The sequence below is a fragment of the Guillardia theta genome (assembly GCF_000315625.1).
Source record: "Guillardia theta CCMP2712 unplaced genomic scaffold GUITHscaffold_35, whole genome shotgun sequence".
NCBI classification, from domain to species: domain Eukaryota; class Cryptophyceae; order Pyrenomonadales; family Geminigeraceae; genus Guillardia; species Guillardia theta.
Genome location: NW_005434639.1, coordinates 381,627 through 397,912, shown reverse-complemented (window position 1 = coordinate 397,912; position 16,286 = coordinate 381,627). Strand labels below are relative to the sequence as shown.

General features: G+C 54.0%; 9 protein-coding genes across 9 annotated transcripts; 4 read left to right on the top strand and 5 right to left on the bottom strand.

The window, feature by feature from the left end:
- Positions 1-886: 886 nt before the first annotated feature.
- GUITHDRAFT_55498 (hypothetical protein) lies at positions 887-1,969 on the top strand (the record flags this gene model as incomplete). Its single annotated transcript, XM_005832368.1, has 3 exons — positions 887-1,443; positions 1,650-1,856; positions 1,915-1,969. Coding segments are annotated over 3 exons (819 nt in total), but the record flags the coding sequence as incomplete, so codon positions are not given.
- Positions 1,970-2,237: 268 nt separating this feature from the next.
- On the top strand, positions 2,238-2,535 carry GUITHDRAFT_52667 (hypothetical protein; the record flags this gene model as incomplete). Its single annotated transcript, XM_005832367.1, has 2 exons — positions 2,238-2,314; positions 2,460-2,535. Coding segments are annotated over 2 exons (153 nt in total), but the record flags the coding sequence as incomplete, so codon positions are not given.
- Positions 2,536-4,753: 2,218 nt separating this feature from the next.
- GUITHDRAFT_41663 (hypothetical protein) lies at positions 4,754-5,496 on the bottom strand (the record flags this gene model as incomplete). Its single annotated transcript, XM_005832366.1, has 4 exons — positions 4,754-4,789; positions 4,830-4,874; positions 5,074-5,196; positions 5,431-5,496. Coding segments are annotated over 4 exons (270 nt in total), but the record flags the coding sequence as incomplete, so codon positions are not given.
- Positions 5,497-6,192: 696 nt separating this feature from the next.
- GUITHDRAFT_87070 (hypothetical protein) lies at positions 6,193-7,390 on the top strand (the record flags this gene model as incomplete). The annotated part of the gene is made up of 2 exons (XM_005832365.1): positions 6,193-6,441; positions 6,725-7,390. The coding sequence occupies exons 1-2, from the start codon at positions 6,208-6,210 to the stop codon at positions 7,388-7,390; spliced, it is 900 nt and encodes a 299-aa protein (XP_005832422.1). The 5' UTR covers positions 6,193-6,207.
- A 377-nt stretch (positions 7,391-7,767) lies between these two features.
- GUITHDRAFT_87068 (hypothetical protein) lies at positions 7,768-9,058 on the bottom strand (the record flags this gene model as incomplete). Its single annotated transcript, XM_005832364.1, has 3 exons — positions 7,768-7,942; positions 7,999-8,931; positions 8,990-9,058. The coding sequence occupies 3 exons, from the start codon at positions 9,056-9,058 to the stop codon at positions 7,901-7,903; spliced, it is 1,044 nt and encodes a 347-aa protein (XP_005832421.1). The 3' UTR covers positions 7,768-7,900.
- Positions 9,059-9,190: 132 nt separating this feature from the next.
- GUITHDRAFT_56156 (hypothetical protein) lies at positions 9,191-9,546 on the bottom strand (the record flags this gene model as incomplete). Its single annotated transcript, XM_005832363.1, has 2 exons — positions 9,191-9,346; positions 9,397-9,546. Coding segments are annotated over 2 exons (306 nt in total), but the record flags the coding sequence as incomplete, so codon positions are not given.
- Positions 9,547-9,720: 174 nt separating this feature from the next.
- On the bottom strand, positions 9,721-10,032 carry GUITHDRAFT_61025 (hypothetical protein; the record flags this gene model as incomplete). Its single annotated transcript, XM_005832362.1, has 1 exon — positions 9,721-10,032. A coding segment is annotated over one exon (312 nt), but the record flags the coding sequence as incomplete, so codon positions are not given.
- Positions 10,033-12,521: 2,489 nt separating this feature from the next.
- On the top strand, positions 12,522-13,875 carry GUITHDRAFT_152718 (hypothetical protein). Its single transcript, XM_005832361.1, has 3 exons — positions 12,522-12,657; positions 12,716-13,648; positions 13,705-13,875. Exons 1-3 carry the CDS (start codon positions 12,526-12,528, stop codon positions 13,744-13,746), a joined length of 1,107 nt encoding a protein of 368 aa, XP_005832418.1. The 5' UTR covers positions 12,522-12,525; the 3' UTR covers positions 13,747-13,875.
- Positions 13,876-13,942: 67 nt separating this feature from the next.
- On the bottom strand, positions 13,943-16,156 carry GUITHDRAFT_108705 (hypothetical protein; the record flags this gene model as incomplete). Its single annotated transcript, XM_005832360.1, has 6 exons — positions 13,943-14,846; positions 15,120-15,244; positions 15,285-15,364; positions 15,457-15,589; positions 15,640-15,825; positions 15,872-16,156. 6 exons carry the CDS (start codon positions 16,154-16,156, stop codon positions 13,943-13,945), a joined length of 1,713 nt encoding a protein of 570 aa, XP_005832417.1.
- Between the last annotated feature and the right edge of the window lie 130 nt (positions 16,157-16,286).

Below are 16,286 nucleotides of genomic sequence, written 5' to 3'. Positions count from 1 at the left end.
CTCTCCGTCCGCGAACGCCAGCTTTGTGGCGGCAGCGGACGTCTCGAATGACCATTGCGTCTAAGAGGCTGGAGATTTACTGGCAGAAGGTAAAAAGTGCCTCTAGCAAAACCTGGGATTTTATTCCTCCTGCATGCTCCTGCTGCCAGCTTGTTGCTTGATTGCTTGACCCTTCGGCTGCTTGTAAAAAGTGCCTCAAGCAGGGATTCGGAGTTTTATGAGGTAAAAAGTGCCTCAAGCAGAAGAAAGCAGCAACAAGCAAGACCGCCGTTCAGGCGACGGGGCCGCTCCGGAAAAGCGGCACCGTCGCCGGTACCGCTCGACTGACTCAGGCTGAGGTGACGCATCCAGTCCTCCTCAGCAGCACCCTCAGTGCACTGAGAGGAAACATCCAGAGTGGAGCCGACGACCCCCATCGGAGTCCGAGACCTCCGGCGAAGACTCCTCGGGCGACTCGACAAGCGAGTAAAACTCTCCTCAAAGTTTGTGTACTGGGCCCAGTAGCAGTTTTCGTTGCCTCCTCCGTTCTCAAGGGCTCTCTCTGAGGCGGATTACTTTGATTGCTTCTTCCAGTTGAGTAAACAAATGTTTGCAGACGAAAGATGCACATGCTGGCTTCATGGTTGATATGACATGTGTCAAGTTGATGAGAATGAGGCTCGTGAAGAGGGTTGAGGTTGATGAGGGAAGAAAGAGAAGAATGAATTGGACGAGCAAAGAGAGGTGGTGGTTTTGTTCTGATTGTACTGTTTTCAGTTCTTTGCCTTTCTCGGTTGCAATGCAGAGGAAAGGCGTTCACAAGTGTCCAGTCTTCTACCCAACAGCACAAGAGTTTGAGGACTTCGAAGGCTACGTGCTTAAGATCCAAGAGGAAGCTGAGCCGTTTGGCATCTGCAAGGTGATCCCTCCTTCCTCATGGAAGGCCAGAGAGGCTTCCTACTCCCATGCCGACGATCTTGTGCTGCATGCTCCTGTTCGACAAGAGGCGGCCGGCCGGGCAGGCGCGTATGCACTCATGAACATAACTCAGCGAGCCTGTACGATCGCCGAATACACCAGGATGGCGAGCAAAGACGAAAACCGCCCGCCCCTTACTGGCCTCAGGTTGCTGCAGAGCCAACGATGGAAGGAGGAGGAGGAGGAGGAGGAGGAGGAGGAGGAGGAGGCTTGGGAGGTGGAGCGGAGATACTGGCAGGGGTTTGCGGGGAAGGCTCCCGTATACGGCAGTGACAACTACTCAAGCACGCTGTTTGAAGCCTGCGCGGGGGCCTGGAACCTCAGCAGACTTGACTCCCTCCTGCGGCGACGCTTGCGGTCCACGATCCCCGGAGTGACCTCACCCTATCTGTACATGGGGATGTGGCGCGCTAGTTTTGCTTGGCACGTGGAGGACATGGACCTTTACAGCATCAACTACCTCCATTACGGCGCCGATAAGATCTGGTGCTCCCAGACTCTTCCTCCTTTCACCTCTCTTGCCTCTCGCGTTCATGATTCTATCCTCATACTCGCCATCGCTCACCTCCATCTCCTCGTTCCTGCTGCTTCTCCCGCATTTCTCTCCTCTTCATTCTATTCTCTTCCCGTCTCTCCTCGTCCTGCCCGTTTCTCTTTTGCTTGCCGTCATCTGCTCTTGATGTCGTTGGCAGGTATGCAGTCCCTCACTCGGAGGGCGAGAAGCTCGAGCGCTTGGCCTCCAGCATCTTTCCGGATCAAGCTCGAGTATGCAGTCAGTTTCTGCGGCACAAGAGTTGCGTCATGCACCCTTCGCTTCTCCTTGCTGCCGGCATCAACCTCACTCGCGCCGTCCAGCACGCCCGAGAGTTTGTGATCTCCTTCCCCTACGCCTACCACAGGTCTCTCTCCTCTTTCTCCTCTTCCGTCGCTCGCGTCGCAGCTCCTCACTCCTCGCAGCGGTTTCAATGCTGGCCTCAACTGTGCAGAGGCCGTGAACTTTGGCTCGGAGAGGAAGGCTGCGCCTCGTGGTCGCTGTGCTGTGACGTTAGAGCAGGTGGGTCCCCTTCGGTCAGCGATCCAAACCTTGCAAATGCTTCTCAGACTCCGTCAAGATCAAGGTCCTCACTACCTGCTCCTGCCTTGTTCTCTCCTGCTCCTTCACCTTTCGTGACCTCAAAATCCTCTTGGCTCTTCAGCGTGTCTGAGGCTCAGCTGTGCAGATGTCGCTCTTTTCTCCTCAAGCTCCTTCCCGACTGCTGTCAAACTCTGACAGCACCATTGACGACATTGTCTGCGAAGTCTGTGGTGGAGGGCACGATGAGCATCGTATTCTACTCTGCGACAACTGCTCGTCCGGGTAAAGCTTGCTCATACTGCTGCTGCTGCTGCTGCTGCTGCTGCTGCTGCTGCTGCTCCCGGTCCTCTATCTCCATCACATGCTCTCTCTCCTGCCCTTTGCCATCGCTGCTTGTCAGGATCGGAGTAACTTGAGCCTGGCTCAGCTTCCACATGAGTTGTTTGCTTCCTCCGCTTTCTCGCGAGCCGGCAGGGATCTGGTGGTGCCCGGCATGTCAAGCTGAGCTGGAGGAGGAGGAGGAGGAGGGAGGAGGACGAGGAAGCCTTGCGGTTCTCCAGCTCCTCATCTGCGCCTGCTGACTTGATCACAGTCCCCTTCCTGCTGCTCTTGTGGAGCGAAAGAAGGATGCAAAGAGATGCATGCTCTTCTCCTCAGCGGTTGGGCTCTCTGTGCCATTGAGCTCGGTCCTCCTCCTCGCCGTCTTGGCCTCTGCTTGTCCTGCAGGTTTTCCCCTCCGTTGGCAGCTTCCACGAATCTCATGCACAGCAGCACCAGGTGGAGCAGGCGACACGCAGACGCCGGCGGCTCTTTCGAGAGTCTCCAGGACTTCGCGTCCATTTGCTCCATCTGTGCGCACAAGCTCGACAAGCGGGGAGGATCACGACGACGATGCAGCACCTGCCCGCGCTCTTTCTGCAGAAGCTGCTTGTCTCGATGTATAAGGAGGGAAGAAGAGGAGGAGGGAGGCAGCTGGCGATGCCCCATCTGTTGTCCAGAGCTTCTCTTCTCAAATAAGGAAGTTGAGACCTTCCAACGTCAGCTGAAGCTCCTCACTCGCGTAAGCCTCATGCTCTCGCTCTCCACCCTTCTCAGCCTCTCCAGGCGAGCTCTGCTGCTGGCCTGCAGCCCGAAGAGGGACTTGACCTCCTTCACCTCGCGAGGTCTCTGCCGCTCGCGTCCGACGAGGACATGGCGATGATGCTGGGATGCAGCAGTGCTGCCGAGGTTCCTTCTCCCCCCTCCTTCTGTTGTTTCCCTTGCTCGCTCTCCTGCCTCCTCTCCCGTTCGACTCACGACTTGATCAGATCAGGACTTTCCTCGCTCGCACGAGGCCCCTCGCCGCCTCGCTGCTGCTGCCTAGCGAACTTGAGGGTGACGCGTGGAGCGAGTGCCATGCGTGTGGGAGCTGGAGGGTCGTCAAGTTTCGCTGCTGCAACGAGAGCTGCCGCCGTCAGGTGTGTGTGGAGTGTGTGGGACGAGAAGGAGAGCGGAGGAGAGCTCTGCTTGAGGATGCATCGAAGATCCGAGCAGCAGACGGAGACGCCAGGTAACGGCCGAAGAGGGGAGGATGAGCTGAGGAGATGTCCAGGATGAAATCTTGGCCCTACAGCTCTGCCGTGTGGGAGAGAGCGACGGAAGCGAGGAGAGAGGAGAAGGAAAGTCAAGTCAGTGTGGATGATGTGGTCGAGTGCGAGGTAAGCAGAGCAGGAGGGGTGAAAGAGGGCAGAGGAGCCGCAGAAGCAAGAGAGAGCGAGAGTCGTCGGGGGATGACAAGGGAGAGGAGGAGCACAGAGAGGGAGAGGCCAAGGGGCAGGAAGCAGGACATGAAGAATTTGGCAGGGGCAAGGCAAGTTCTATGCGTGCAGGGTGATGGAGGAGAGGACGGGAATAGATGGCGAGCGACATTTCAAGCTTCACTTCAAGGGTTGGCGGTCAGGCTCGGACGAGTGGGTGCCCGCCTCCTCCCCTCGCCTCTCCTTCCTCCGCCACAATGCTGAAGCTCTGCTACATCACCGAGGGGGCTGCACAAGAAAGGTGTGCCTGCTCTGCTGCTGCTGCTGCTCCTCCTCCTCCACTCGCTTTCGCTCCTTGTTTTCATTAGTGTGCAGGTTCCGGGCGAGACCAGGAGAAACATAAGAGAGAGTAGGAGGCGGCAAGCCCAAGCCAATCAGCCTGCCGTGAAACGAGCAAGAATCTTCGCGTGCAAGGAAGGAGATTCCTGCTCTTCCTCCTCCTCCTCCTCCTCCTCCTCCTCCTCCTCCTCCTCGGGGTGGTGGGTCGAGTTCCCTCCATCTTGGCAGTGTCCCGTGTGCACAGGGAGTTGCGGCTGCACCGGAGGCTCTCTGCCTTGCTGGAGGAGACAACAAGGCGAGCCGCGAGTGCCAGTAGAGGAGGTGAGAGTAAGCAAGGACGAGAAGAGACACAAGCCAGCTGGAGAGGAGGAGAGGGAGGAGGAGATCGATCGACTCATTCAGATAGCAAGTCGCACCCTGCAGCAGCAAGACTTTGAGTCTGAAGTAGATCGTCTCATACGTGAGCAGGCGAAGCTGCTCTACTCTCAGACATGATGTATGAAGTCAGTATGAAGCCTTTCTTGTGCTCCTCTTCTTATTCCCTATGCTTGTTTGTTGTCCTCCACCTTCAACCTCCTGGACTCCCCTGGGTCTCCTCCTCAGGAACGTCCTGAGCACTCCCGTCCTGCAGCAACTGGACCATCTTCTTTTCGATGGCAAACCTTCCTTCTTTGTATCGCTGCTCAAGGGCGTCAGCGCAGGAGTGAGGGAGGGCCAGGGACCTCGAGCACGTCGAAAGCTTCGAGGTACTTCCAGCCCAGAAGCGTCTGACGTCGGTCGTGATTGAAGGCAAGGAGCAAGAGCAGCGCAGCAGAGGCAGGATCAAAAGGAGAGTCGTAGGAGAAGTGCAGGTGCTGGGGGAAGACGATGATGATGATCAATGATAGAATTGATCAGGATGGTGGTGAAGATGATGATGATGGAGAAAAAGATGATGATGATGGAGGAGGAGGATTATCTTCTCACCTCACAGCTACGGCAGTGAAGGTCGGCAACGACGTGGAGGCCTGTGATCATCGCGCGATCCTCCCGGGGCCCCAGCTGAACGTTCACCATGCGCTGCAGCAGATACACCCGACCGAGCTTCCCCTGCAAGTGAGGGCCCAGTGAGAGGAGCAAGAGGAGGCTGCGCAAGGCCGTGCCTTGTGTTGTGCTCGAGCGGGGATGATGGAAGGAAAGCATGAGGAAGAGGGAGAAAAGAGGAGGGAGGAAGAGGAAGCAGGGGAGGAAAAAGGAGGAGAGAGAAGCGGGAGGGAAAAGGTTGAAAAGGAGAAGGAAGGGGGAGAAAGAGGGTGAGGGTGGAGACTGGGAACAGTTGAAGACCTGGAATGCCCTTGAGACGACATCGGACACGCATGCAAGCGGAGCTTCACAATTTCTACACACGAAGATGTTGCCATGTCGTTTCTCCTCCAGGTACTCCCTCCACACGGGCCCTCCCCCCCGAATCCTCAGAGCATCAGGGTGCCTGCATGGCAATGACACTGCCGCTCCGATGGTGAAGACTATAATGGTGGCGGTAGACAATGACGGCATAGAGATGAGAGAGAGCAGAGTAAGAGAGAGAGCTGAGAGACCCTCCTTACCTCCTTCTGCCCTGCCCCCAAAAAACAACTTTCCTGTTCCGCCCCCTCCCCCCCCTCCCCCCCCCCCCTCCTTCCCTCCCTGCACGCTCAGTGTCACCTGCACCTTCTTGTCACCTGCTCCTTCCTCTTCCTCTTCCTCTTCCTCTTCCTCTTCCTCTTCCTCTTCCTCTTCCTCTTCCTCTTCCTCTTCCTCTTCCTCTTCCTCTTCCTCTTCCTCTTCCTCTTCCTCTTCCTCTTCCTCTTCCTCTACCTCTTCCTCCTCTCCTCGCCTCGGCCTCGCCTTCTCCTTCCAACTCTCCGTTCCCTTGCCCTCTTTGCCCTCCTTGCCCTCCTTGCTTGTTGCTTGTCCCCGGGCGACCAAGGGGGGTGGGTGTGCAATCTACTAGGGTGGGGTATCAGTGGTATTGTTGTGATTTACGGACTCTGAGTGTGGCGAAGTGGGGTAGGGGTATTTACTCTGGGTAGGTAGTGGTGTGAGCTTCAGGGGTAGGGGTGGGGAGTGAGGAGGCGGAACATGGCTGTCAACACAGGAGGAGTGCGGAGGGAGGCGAGGACGATGATGACGCGACGGAGCGTGAGAGGAGACGCTCAGGTTCCATGGCTCCTCCGTGCTGTCTCCTGCCTTGACCTCACCACCCTCGCCGGCGACGACACCCCCGGCACCATCGCCCGACTCTGCGCTAAAGCAAAGGAGCCAATCAGGAAGGACATTCTGAAAGCCCTGGGGTTCGAAGACCTGAAGATACAGGTAAGGCGAAGAAAACATGAGACAGGCAGGATAGGATAATCAAGGAAGCATGGAGAAGAGAAGGAGCAGAAGGAGGGAGATGCAACAATGAGAGGAAAATTGCTTAGAGAGGATAGAGGGATAGGGTAGCGAAGGAGAGCAGAAGGGAGCGAGTGATGTGATGAGGGGAGAGCCAAGAAGGAGGGTAGAAAAAGAAGGAGATGAACGGAAGTGGAGGATGAGAAGGGAAGGGCAGAGGGTCATGTTCGCTTCCTCAGCGACCTGTGGGTTGAATTTTTTCAAGGTGGGAGCTGTCTGCGTCTATCCTGACCGGGTCAGCGACTGCAAGCACTTCATCGGAGACTCTGCCATCCCTATCGCAGCCGTCGCCACCGGGTTCCCTGCGGGCCAGATCAAGCACGAGCACAAGCTGGAAGAGATCCGTCAGGCAGTGGCTGATGGCGCTAGCGAGATCGACATCGTGATCCCTCGCAAGCTCGCGTTGGCTGGCGAATGGGATCAGCTCTTGCGAGAGCTGCAGGACTTCCGGAAGGCATGCGGTCACGCACATATGAAAACCATCTTAGCGACGGGAGAGCTGGGCGAGTTGACGAGGATCTACAAGGCGAGCATGGTCTGCATGGAGGCTGGTGCTGACTTCATCAAGACTTCGACGGGGAAGGAGAAGGAGAACGCGAACCTCGAAGTTAGCCTCGTCATGTGCAGGGCCATCAGAGATCACTACCAACGCTCGGGCATCCGCGTTGGGTTCAAGCCGGCCGGAGGCATCCGAACAGCAAAGCAGGCGCTGCAATATCTTGTGCTGATTAAGGAGACGCTGGGAGATGAGTGGTTGGATCCCTCGCTCTTGAGGCTTGGGGCCAGCACCCTCCTGACCGACATCGAGCGACAGCTGTTTCATTCCGCGTTCGGCTGCTATCCCTCTGCCTGTGAGATGCCCATGCCCTGACCTCTGCACTAGAAAACCCTCAACTTGCCGAGTCCTTTACTTTATCACCCCTTCTTAGCTCCTCGTCCGCCTCAGTCTCCTGGTCTGATCCTCTTCTTCATCCTGCACTGCCCTCGCCACTTTCTATTGCAACCTGTCATGTCACACCAGGCATAGTGCGCCAGCAGCAACTCAGATCTAGCAGCCCCGTCCTTGTGTGCATGATATGGACAACTGCCACAGATCCGCTTGTTTGGATACCAAACTCGCGGAGAATTTTCAACTACAAGTCTGAGGGGTCTTGAGACACACTTGCGTTTTCTTCAGAATGCCATCAACAACACAAGATCAATTGTATTCACGTTCATGTCCAACACAGAACACCTCGAATCTGCCATGATTCGTGCGTATCTTTATTTCATTCCTCCCTCCGTCCCTTTCTGCCCTCATCCCCTACTTTAACATTGACATCCCTCAGGTTCGATCCATCGCATCCTCCACGCGCGCGAGCAGCTCAATTCCACGGCTGCTTCATCCCTTTAAGAAACCTGTGTACCCCTGCGCGTTGAGGGTCTGCGGATCCAAGTCAGATGTCAGAGATGTTATTGAAGCAAGTCCCTCCTCCTCACCTGGAACACTACTCCCGTGAAGATGCCTCCTGCGAACATGGCCGGCACTGCGATGACCGACTTGGTCACCAGCAGCGCCATCCCTGACAGCCCGTGCCCGCTAGTGCATCCCGAAGCAAGACGGCTCCCAAAGATGCTCAGGAAGCCGCCAATGAACGCCTGCACGACGGGCACGCCAAGTGCGAGCCCTCGGGTGTTGGTGAAGGTGGAGGAGAGAAAGGCGCCGGAGATGGCGCTGAGGAGGTACGTTGCCTGCCACCAGTTGTCCAGACCCATGCGGTATCCGTTCCAATGCACGAGCTTCTGCTGGAGGTACCCCGAGAGACCGAGAGGCTGCGACGTCAGCGTCATGTATGCCTGCGATGATCCCAGCGTGTCGGCGACCATGAAGACTGCAGGGAGCTGTAAGGATCCGATGATCACACCCATCAGGTGAGGAGGAAGAGTGTTGATCCATGGCTTCGCCCACGACGGCAGCTCTGATGAGCTTGTCCAAGGAAAGTAGATCTCCACGAGACAGATTACTCCAAACAGAAAAGCAGCAAGAGAAGAAGCCAAGCGAGCATAGGGAACGTTGATCTGACTCATGACCGTCTGCTCTTCAATCTTCTCCTTTGACTTGGTGCAGTACAGCGGGATCAGCCGAGGCTGCAAGATGCCGTATAAGGCAGCAGCCGTCATGCCCCCTGCGAGGGTCCACAAGGAGTTGGGAACACCTGAACCAACCTGGACCAGCACCATCCCAGGACAGGAGCCAGAGAGCGCCATGCCTGATCCGAGAGTGAACGCCCCAAGAGAGACTGCGGCCACTGTCTTTGCTGCCAGCGGCTTCATGAAAATCTCTTGTACGTGCTGAAAGCGCTTCGGAGAAAGCTTAGATGCGATCGTCAAGAACAGCGCCGAGCTGGCAGCCGCGCCCAAGAACATCTTCAACTGTGAGCAAGAGCTTCAGAATGACCCCAGCCAAACAAGCAAATCTCGCTCGTCTTACCATCAAGAACCTCCGGAAGAGGAACTGCTCACGAATCACCAGGGGCAGGGTAACCTTCCCCAGATCCATGGCGGCACCGAAGCAGAGACCCATCACGCAGGATGAAGAAAGGGTTCTTGCCGATTTCGACATATTGGACTCAACTTTCGATTCTGTATGCTCCTCCAAGAAATGAGGATCAGCTTGTTTGATAATCGTTTCAGCCCTCCTTCCGGTTCTACAGTGTACTACCACTGGCTTGGCTGTGTTTAAGAGTTCATTCAAGGTGTCCTTGACCCGGGCGCATAGCTCGTCAGAATAAGGTCCTTCTCTCGGGACAGGCAGATTTACATACTTCAACCCAAGCGATTTCACAATCTGCAATACATATTCGTTACATCATCTGGCTACAAATTTGGCAAAACAACCTCTTCTTCTCTTGCAAGTACTCCCAGGCCCAGCTGTCCTGCCTCTGCAGGACCTCGCATGTTCAGGATAGACTTGACGCCTTTCTTTGCGAAGTCTTTGAGCTCTTCTTCGGTTAGCTGTCCAGTGATGTATAGGTCTTCAGAGATCTTTGTATTTTCTGGACGTTTTGCACAGTTGGAAAGCTTAGACGCAATGTAACCTGCGACGAAGCTTTTGATAGTCGTGCCTGGATGTGATTCGTCTAGCTCGTCCAAAAGGTTCATGTAAGTAGTCTCGAGAATGTTTGTCAGGTCCACAGTTCCTTTTACAGCTTCTGCTCCTTTCTTTCTAGTCGTTGCGAATGCAACACCAACTGCAGCTGCTCTGAGTCCAACTTGACAAAACACCAAACATGGTTTTTTGCATTTGTCAAGAACTGACAAAACTTGATCCATGTCAGTATCGGCCCGCATATCGTAATCCAGAGGATCATTAATGCATTCAACACCAATCTTGCTGAGCTCGAATGATAGATCTTCGAAACCGAGCTCTGATTTATCTCTCAGATTGATAACTGACTTCACTCCGAGATCTTTGATGTTCTGTAACGAATCTGCATGTATTTGACCCGCGATGTACACATTCTCATCAACTCGAACGATGCGGGTTCTCTCATGCACACTGTGCTCAATGTCCTTGCCTACCCTCCAACAAATTTGAGTGAAAGGATTTTCCATCAGCCCAGCATCAGCGGCTTGCTTCATGATTTCTTCGGCGCGTCTCCCTGTTCTACAGTGTACTACCACTGGCTTTGACGTCTTGAGAAGGTCCGTGAGAGTTTCAGAAACTTGTTCACATAGTTCCAGACTGTATGGACCATTCCTTGGGACAGGCAGATTTACATACTTCAACCCAAGCGATTTCACAATCTGCAATACATATTCGTTACATCATCTGGCTACAAATTTGGCAAAACAACCTCTTCTTCTCTTGCAAGTACTCCCAGGCCCAGCTGTCCTGCCTCTTCGACTGGTCGCATGTTCAGGATAGACTTGACGCCTTTCTTTGCGAAGTCTTTGAGCTCTTCTTCGGTTAGCTGTCCAGTGATGTATAGGTCTTCAGAGATCTTGGAATGCCCTGGACGTTTTGCACAGTTGGAAAGCTTAGACGCAGTGTAACCTGCGACCAAAGTTTTCAACTTGGAACTTGATCCCGCCTTCGTGAATTCTTCTAACAACCCAGAATAGGTGGGTCCTAGGATATCATGCTCTTCATAAGCCTCTAGCTTGCCAAGTACTTCTGCTCCTTTCTTACGAGTAGCTGAGAATGCAACACCAACTGCAGCTGCTCTGATACCAGCCTCACAGAAGACAAGGCAAGGCTTTTGACTCTTATCCAAGAGCGAGAGCACTTGGTCGAGCTCATCTTCCGCATTCATCTCGAAATCCAGTGGATCATTGTGATACTCAATAGCAAGGCGAGTCAAATCTTCCTTAAGGCTGTTGAAGTCTCCTTCACTTTCAAACTGGATGTTGATGACAGTCTTGACGCCCAGGTCTTTGATAGAAGACAGCATTCCTGGTTTGAGCGAGTTGGAGATGTAGAGGTTCTCGTCGACACGAATGATTCTACCATTGTTGTTCATAGCTTCTTGCTCTACACCCTCCGCAAGAGACATACACACAGAAGTCATCGGTGTCTCCATCTTGTATTTAGCTGTTCGAGGACAGTCAGCAATCATCGGACAAAGACAGCTTCAAGAAAGGTGAAAGAGATCAACTCTACAAGGTGGAAGTAAGGTTGAAAAGTACTCAGGCTTTGTTGTGGAATGTCGAGTGAGCAAAAAGGTTTGAATATATTTGAGACATACACACTGAAATGGCAGAAAGAATTCACTGCAGCAGACAAATGTGAGGGAGCAATACAAAAGCAGATACAGAAAGTAGGGTATACAAGAACTTGGAGGTGTAGGCAAAGAAGGAGGAGAATCAAAACTTGACCTGATTCAGAGGGGTTGAAGGGCGGCAGAAAGGGAGAGGAAATTCTTTTCGTTGTGGCTGAAGCAGAGGACTGCAATATTTGTAAAGGACGAGCAAGGGGTCCATCCCACCTCAATGAGGGTGGTGGGGGGTACTGATTGGTGGCGGGTGGAGAGTGTCTGAATGGTGGTTTGAGAAGCTGAAAAGGGTGGGTAGTCATATGTAGAAAGCAGGGTAGAGGGTGATCTCATGGTTGGTCTTTCGGTGGGTAGGGTGGTACAAACCGGTGGTCGTAAAGGGTGGTCGTAGCGAAAAAAAGAAAGGTACGTGACAAGTCAGCGACCAAATGCTGACTCAATTTTGAAAGTTAATTCAATATCTCTTCCCATATTTGGAATTATGAGATGAAAGGGAAGGAATTTCCATGGATGGAAAGGAAGGTCATGGCTCGCCACGATCATGTAGAATGAGTTATTAAAATGTATCTATTTTGAACACAACAATGATTTTTATCTTTTTGTTTGTTAGAAAGTCTCGGGTACAAACTGAAATTATCATTTGTACTGAAACCGGGAATGGGTACAATATCATTACCGGCACTTCTTCTGATTTAGTACTGGTGCACATTCAGGTAGTGTTATTCGACGACCTAGTTTTACTGTAGAGCGTGAACTTCCAGCAAATGGTAACTTATGTGGTTCCTAGGTGGTAATTTATGAGGATATTCAGTGGTAACTTTAGAAGGATACTCAGTGGTAGCTTACGAGGGGAGTTGAGGAGTCATGTCCTGTCATGGACCCAACCAAGTTTTCGACTACCCCACCCCCACTTTTATCATAAACTACCCCACCCTTTGGTTATCCCACAGGCTACAAAAGCTCCGCTGCGCCTCACAGGCATAGATCGTGTTGTGTGAAGGCGAAACTTGCGAGCATGTCCGACTTTAGACGAATTTCTGCTGTAGACGATGAATGTTTGCCTCATGTCATCCTGTCTTCATCGACATGATGTGTTGAGCTGATCGCTGATACCTGACAACTTGAACTTGGCAACCCACATGCCTCGCACTGACAACTTCGCATCTGCTTGCAAGCAATCTTAACTTTTCGTTGCCTTCAGAGTTGTCATCCCCGTTGCGCTTTTATGGTTTGACATCCTTTCTGTTTCAAGATGTGGAAATCAGTTGTCACTCTTGCCTCCTCCTGCGTGATGGGTCTCTGCTTCGGTGCCGCCATGGATCTGGGGAAGGTTACCCTGCCCCTGGTGATTCGTGAGCAGTTCCTCTTCCGGAGGTTCTTGATGGTAAGACGAGCGAGATTTGCTTGTTTGGCTGGGGTCATTCTGAAGCTCTTGCTCACAGTTGAAGATGTTCTTGGGCGCGGCTGCCAGCTCGGCGCTGTTCTTGACGATCGCATCTAAGCTTTCTCCGAAGCGCTTTCAGCACGTACAAGAGATTTTCATGAAGCCGCTGGCAGCAAAGACAGTGGCCGCAGTCTCTCTTGGGGCGTTCACTCTCGGATCAGGCATGGCGCTCTCTGGCTCCTGTCCTGGGATGGTGCTGGTCCAGGTTGGTTCAGGTGTTCCCAACTCCTTGTGGACCCTCGCAGGGGGCATGACGGCTGCTGCCTTATACGGCATCTTGCAGCCTCGGCTGATCCCGCTGTACTGCACCAAGTCAAAGGAGAAGATTGAAGAGCAGACGGTCATGAGTCAGATCAACGTTTCCTATGCTCGCTTGGCTTCTTCTCTTGCTGCTTTTCTGTTTGGAGTAATCTACCTCGTGGAGATCTACTTTCCTTGGACAAGCTCATCAGAGCTGCCGTCGTGGGCGAAGCCATGGATCAACACTCTTCCTCCTCACCTGATGGGTGTGATCATCGGATCCTTACAGCTCCCTGCAGTCTTCATGGTCGCCGACACGCTGGGATCATCGCAGGCATACATGACGCTGACGTCGCAGCCTCTCGGTCTCTCGGGGTACCTCCAGCAGAAGCTCGTGCATTGGAACGGATACCGCATGGGTCTGGACAACTGGTGGCAGGCAACGTACCTCCTCAGCGCCATCTCCGGCGCCTTTCTCTCCTCCACCTTCACCAACACCCGAGGGCTCGCACATGGCGTGCCCGTCGTGCAGGCGTTCATTGGCGGCTTCCTGAGCATCTTTGGGAGCCGTCTTGCTTCGGGATGCACTAGCGGGCACGGGCTGTCAGGGATGGCGCTGCTGGTGACCAAGTCGGTCATCGCAGTGCCGGCCATGTTCGCAGGAGGCATCTTCACGGGAGTAGTGTTCCAGGTGAGGAGGAGGGACTTGCTTCAATAACATCTCTGACATCTGACTTGGATCCGCAGACCCTCAACGCGCAGGGGTACACAGGTTTCTTAAAGGGGTGAAGCAGCCGTGGAATTGAGCTGCTCGCGCGCGTGGAGGATGCGATGGATCGAACCTGAGGGATGTCAATGTTAAAGTAGGGGATGAGGGCAGAAAGAGACGGAGGGAGGAAATAAAGATACGCACGAATCATGGCAGCCGCCTCGTCCTCGTCTTCGCTTTCCATTGTCGATTGAATTCGAAGAAACATCTCTGTCTTCAATTTCTGCAGAAACTTGAGCACAGGATCTCAGCTGGTAGGCTTCTCACCTTCAATTCTTCGACTTGCTTCTGGCGCTGACGCGGCTGAGCGTCTTGGTAACTGAGGCTGACGCATCCTCCCTCCTTGATCAGCCCATCCCTCCCCTCATGTCGCCATCCTCCCCCTTCCGCAAACAGCATCTCCCAGCTCTTGGCGGTCTTGAGCGGCATGGCTGTGAGGTTCAGGGGGTTTAAGCTGGTCTCCTGCTGCGAGACCAGCTTGCGGAAAGCGAGCTCTTGGATGATGTCTGCTGCCTCTCGGATCATGGCGCTTCTGTCTTGCACATACCATTCGGGCCACTCGCTGCCGTGGTAGAAGGAGGGGCCTGAGTTGAGGTCCAGCACGAACGCGTTCTGGTGCCTGTCGTAGGCTACGTCCATGGCCATGAAGAGGTAGCCCCAGGGGGAATTCTGCCCCCAGCTGCGGTACCTCACAGAGAAGATGGCGCTCAGTGCCGCATTTCTCACGCTCAGGCTCAGCTTCCTCCACGCCTGCCGCCCGCGAGTGACCCCAAGCTCCTCCTCGAGGGCCGAGCGGAGCGTCTCGACAGGCCGAAGGACTTCCTGGGACTTGTTGGTGTGGGCGAGGCCAAATCGAGGGTTGGTGACGTGAGTGGCGAGGTAGGGGTCGGTCTCCGCCGCCGAGTTGTCGGAGTCGTTGAGGAACACGAGCTTCTTGGCGCGGGTGCGAGTGGCGTTGGTGTGATTGAAGACTGAGAAGCGAAGGTGACCCGGTCGGAAGAAGATGGTCCAGGGCTCCATGGACGGAACGAGCACGTAGATGCGATGATCGAACTTGTGGCCCTTTATCGTCCACATGTCCGGCACCTCCAAGCTTGCCAGCCCTCCGCTGCGTGGGCACCTGATCAAGCGTAAGCCAGAGGTGGATGGCAGCACAGCGGGGAGGAAGGAAGAGACTGAGCAAGCCAGGATGAGAGGGAGGACATGAAATAGGGAAAGGAGATGAGCAGAGGGAACTTGGAGGTGGCGTTGCTTTACATGTCCTGTTGCTTCGCTGCAATTTGCTCCACTTCCTCGCGAGTGATCAGCCGCACATGTCTCCTGATCTACAAATCAGCTGCCAAGGGAGCAGGCGTGGTGGAGGAGAGGTAGAGGAAGGAAGGAATGTCGTTACCCAGTCGAACCCTTTGACTTCTTTAGGAACCAGAGGGCCTGGGGAGATGTGGCATATCTCGCATTGTTGTAAAAGAAGGCAAAGCATCCATGCTGCTCGCCAAGGTCGAGGGTAGGAGGTGTGAACTACGGCGAGTAAGCAGAGTTCAAGCAAGCAGTTTTTCACCTGGAAGTACTTGCAGCCATTCCTCTCCACGTACTCGGACACAGCTTGAGCAAAGTAAGCCTTGTTGTCCACGCCTGCACCTGCAGCGACGCAGTTACATGATATGGAAACGAAGAACAAGGGAACGCGGAGGAGGGGGAGCGGAGGAGGCGGAAGGGAAGGATTGTGATACCTAGACGTGACAACATCAACCCTGCTCTGCCAGCCGTCGGCCTCGTCCATATCGCGTTTGTATACCACAGGAAGCACTGCGAGTCTTCGGAAAGATTTCCGCGGAGCTGGAGCAGGCCAGGAGACTTGAGCTCCTGCGCGGTGGTTGTCAACAGCCTGACCCAGTGTGTCGGCACAAGCAGACCTCAGGTGGGGAAGAACCATGCTTGCTACACATGCCATTACAGAACTTGACCAGTCGGGTATTGCAATCTGACTTCTTTCCTGTCTTCTTGTCATACCTTCCTCCTGTTATCCCGAAAGTCGGGAGAGACTGGTTCTCCTTGAAGACCAAGAACTCTTGTTTCGTGCGGTTCAAGACAGAGGCGTCCTGGCATGAAGGTAAGCCCCAAGGAAACAAGCTCTTGATCGAGAACCAGCGCGGGTTGCCAGACAAGCTTGACGCGATCCTCACCCAAAGGCGGGAGCATGAGATGCAAGAGAGTCAAGAGGAATAGAATCCCAAACGACATCACGACGAAGAAAGTACGGTTCTGTCTCTTGCAGGAACACAAGCGTCTTCTCTTCTTCTCGTTCTCGTTCTTCTCCTTCTCTTCTGGCGCTGTCCAAGTCGCCATGTACTGCCCGAGGTGCCATGGGGAGCCGTGCACTTCCCTCCTCTTTCTTCCTTTCAAATGCTCCTTCTGTCTTTCCTTGTCCATCGTGATGCTTCTCTCACAAGCCTCTCCTTGTGCTTCTCTCACAAGCCTCTCCCCGCTAGCTCAGACGGTGTCCGCCTGCTCTGTGCAATTGCAGGGGAGGTTGTCTTGGAAACTTATCATCGACCAGGCA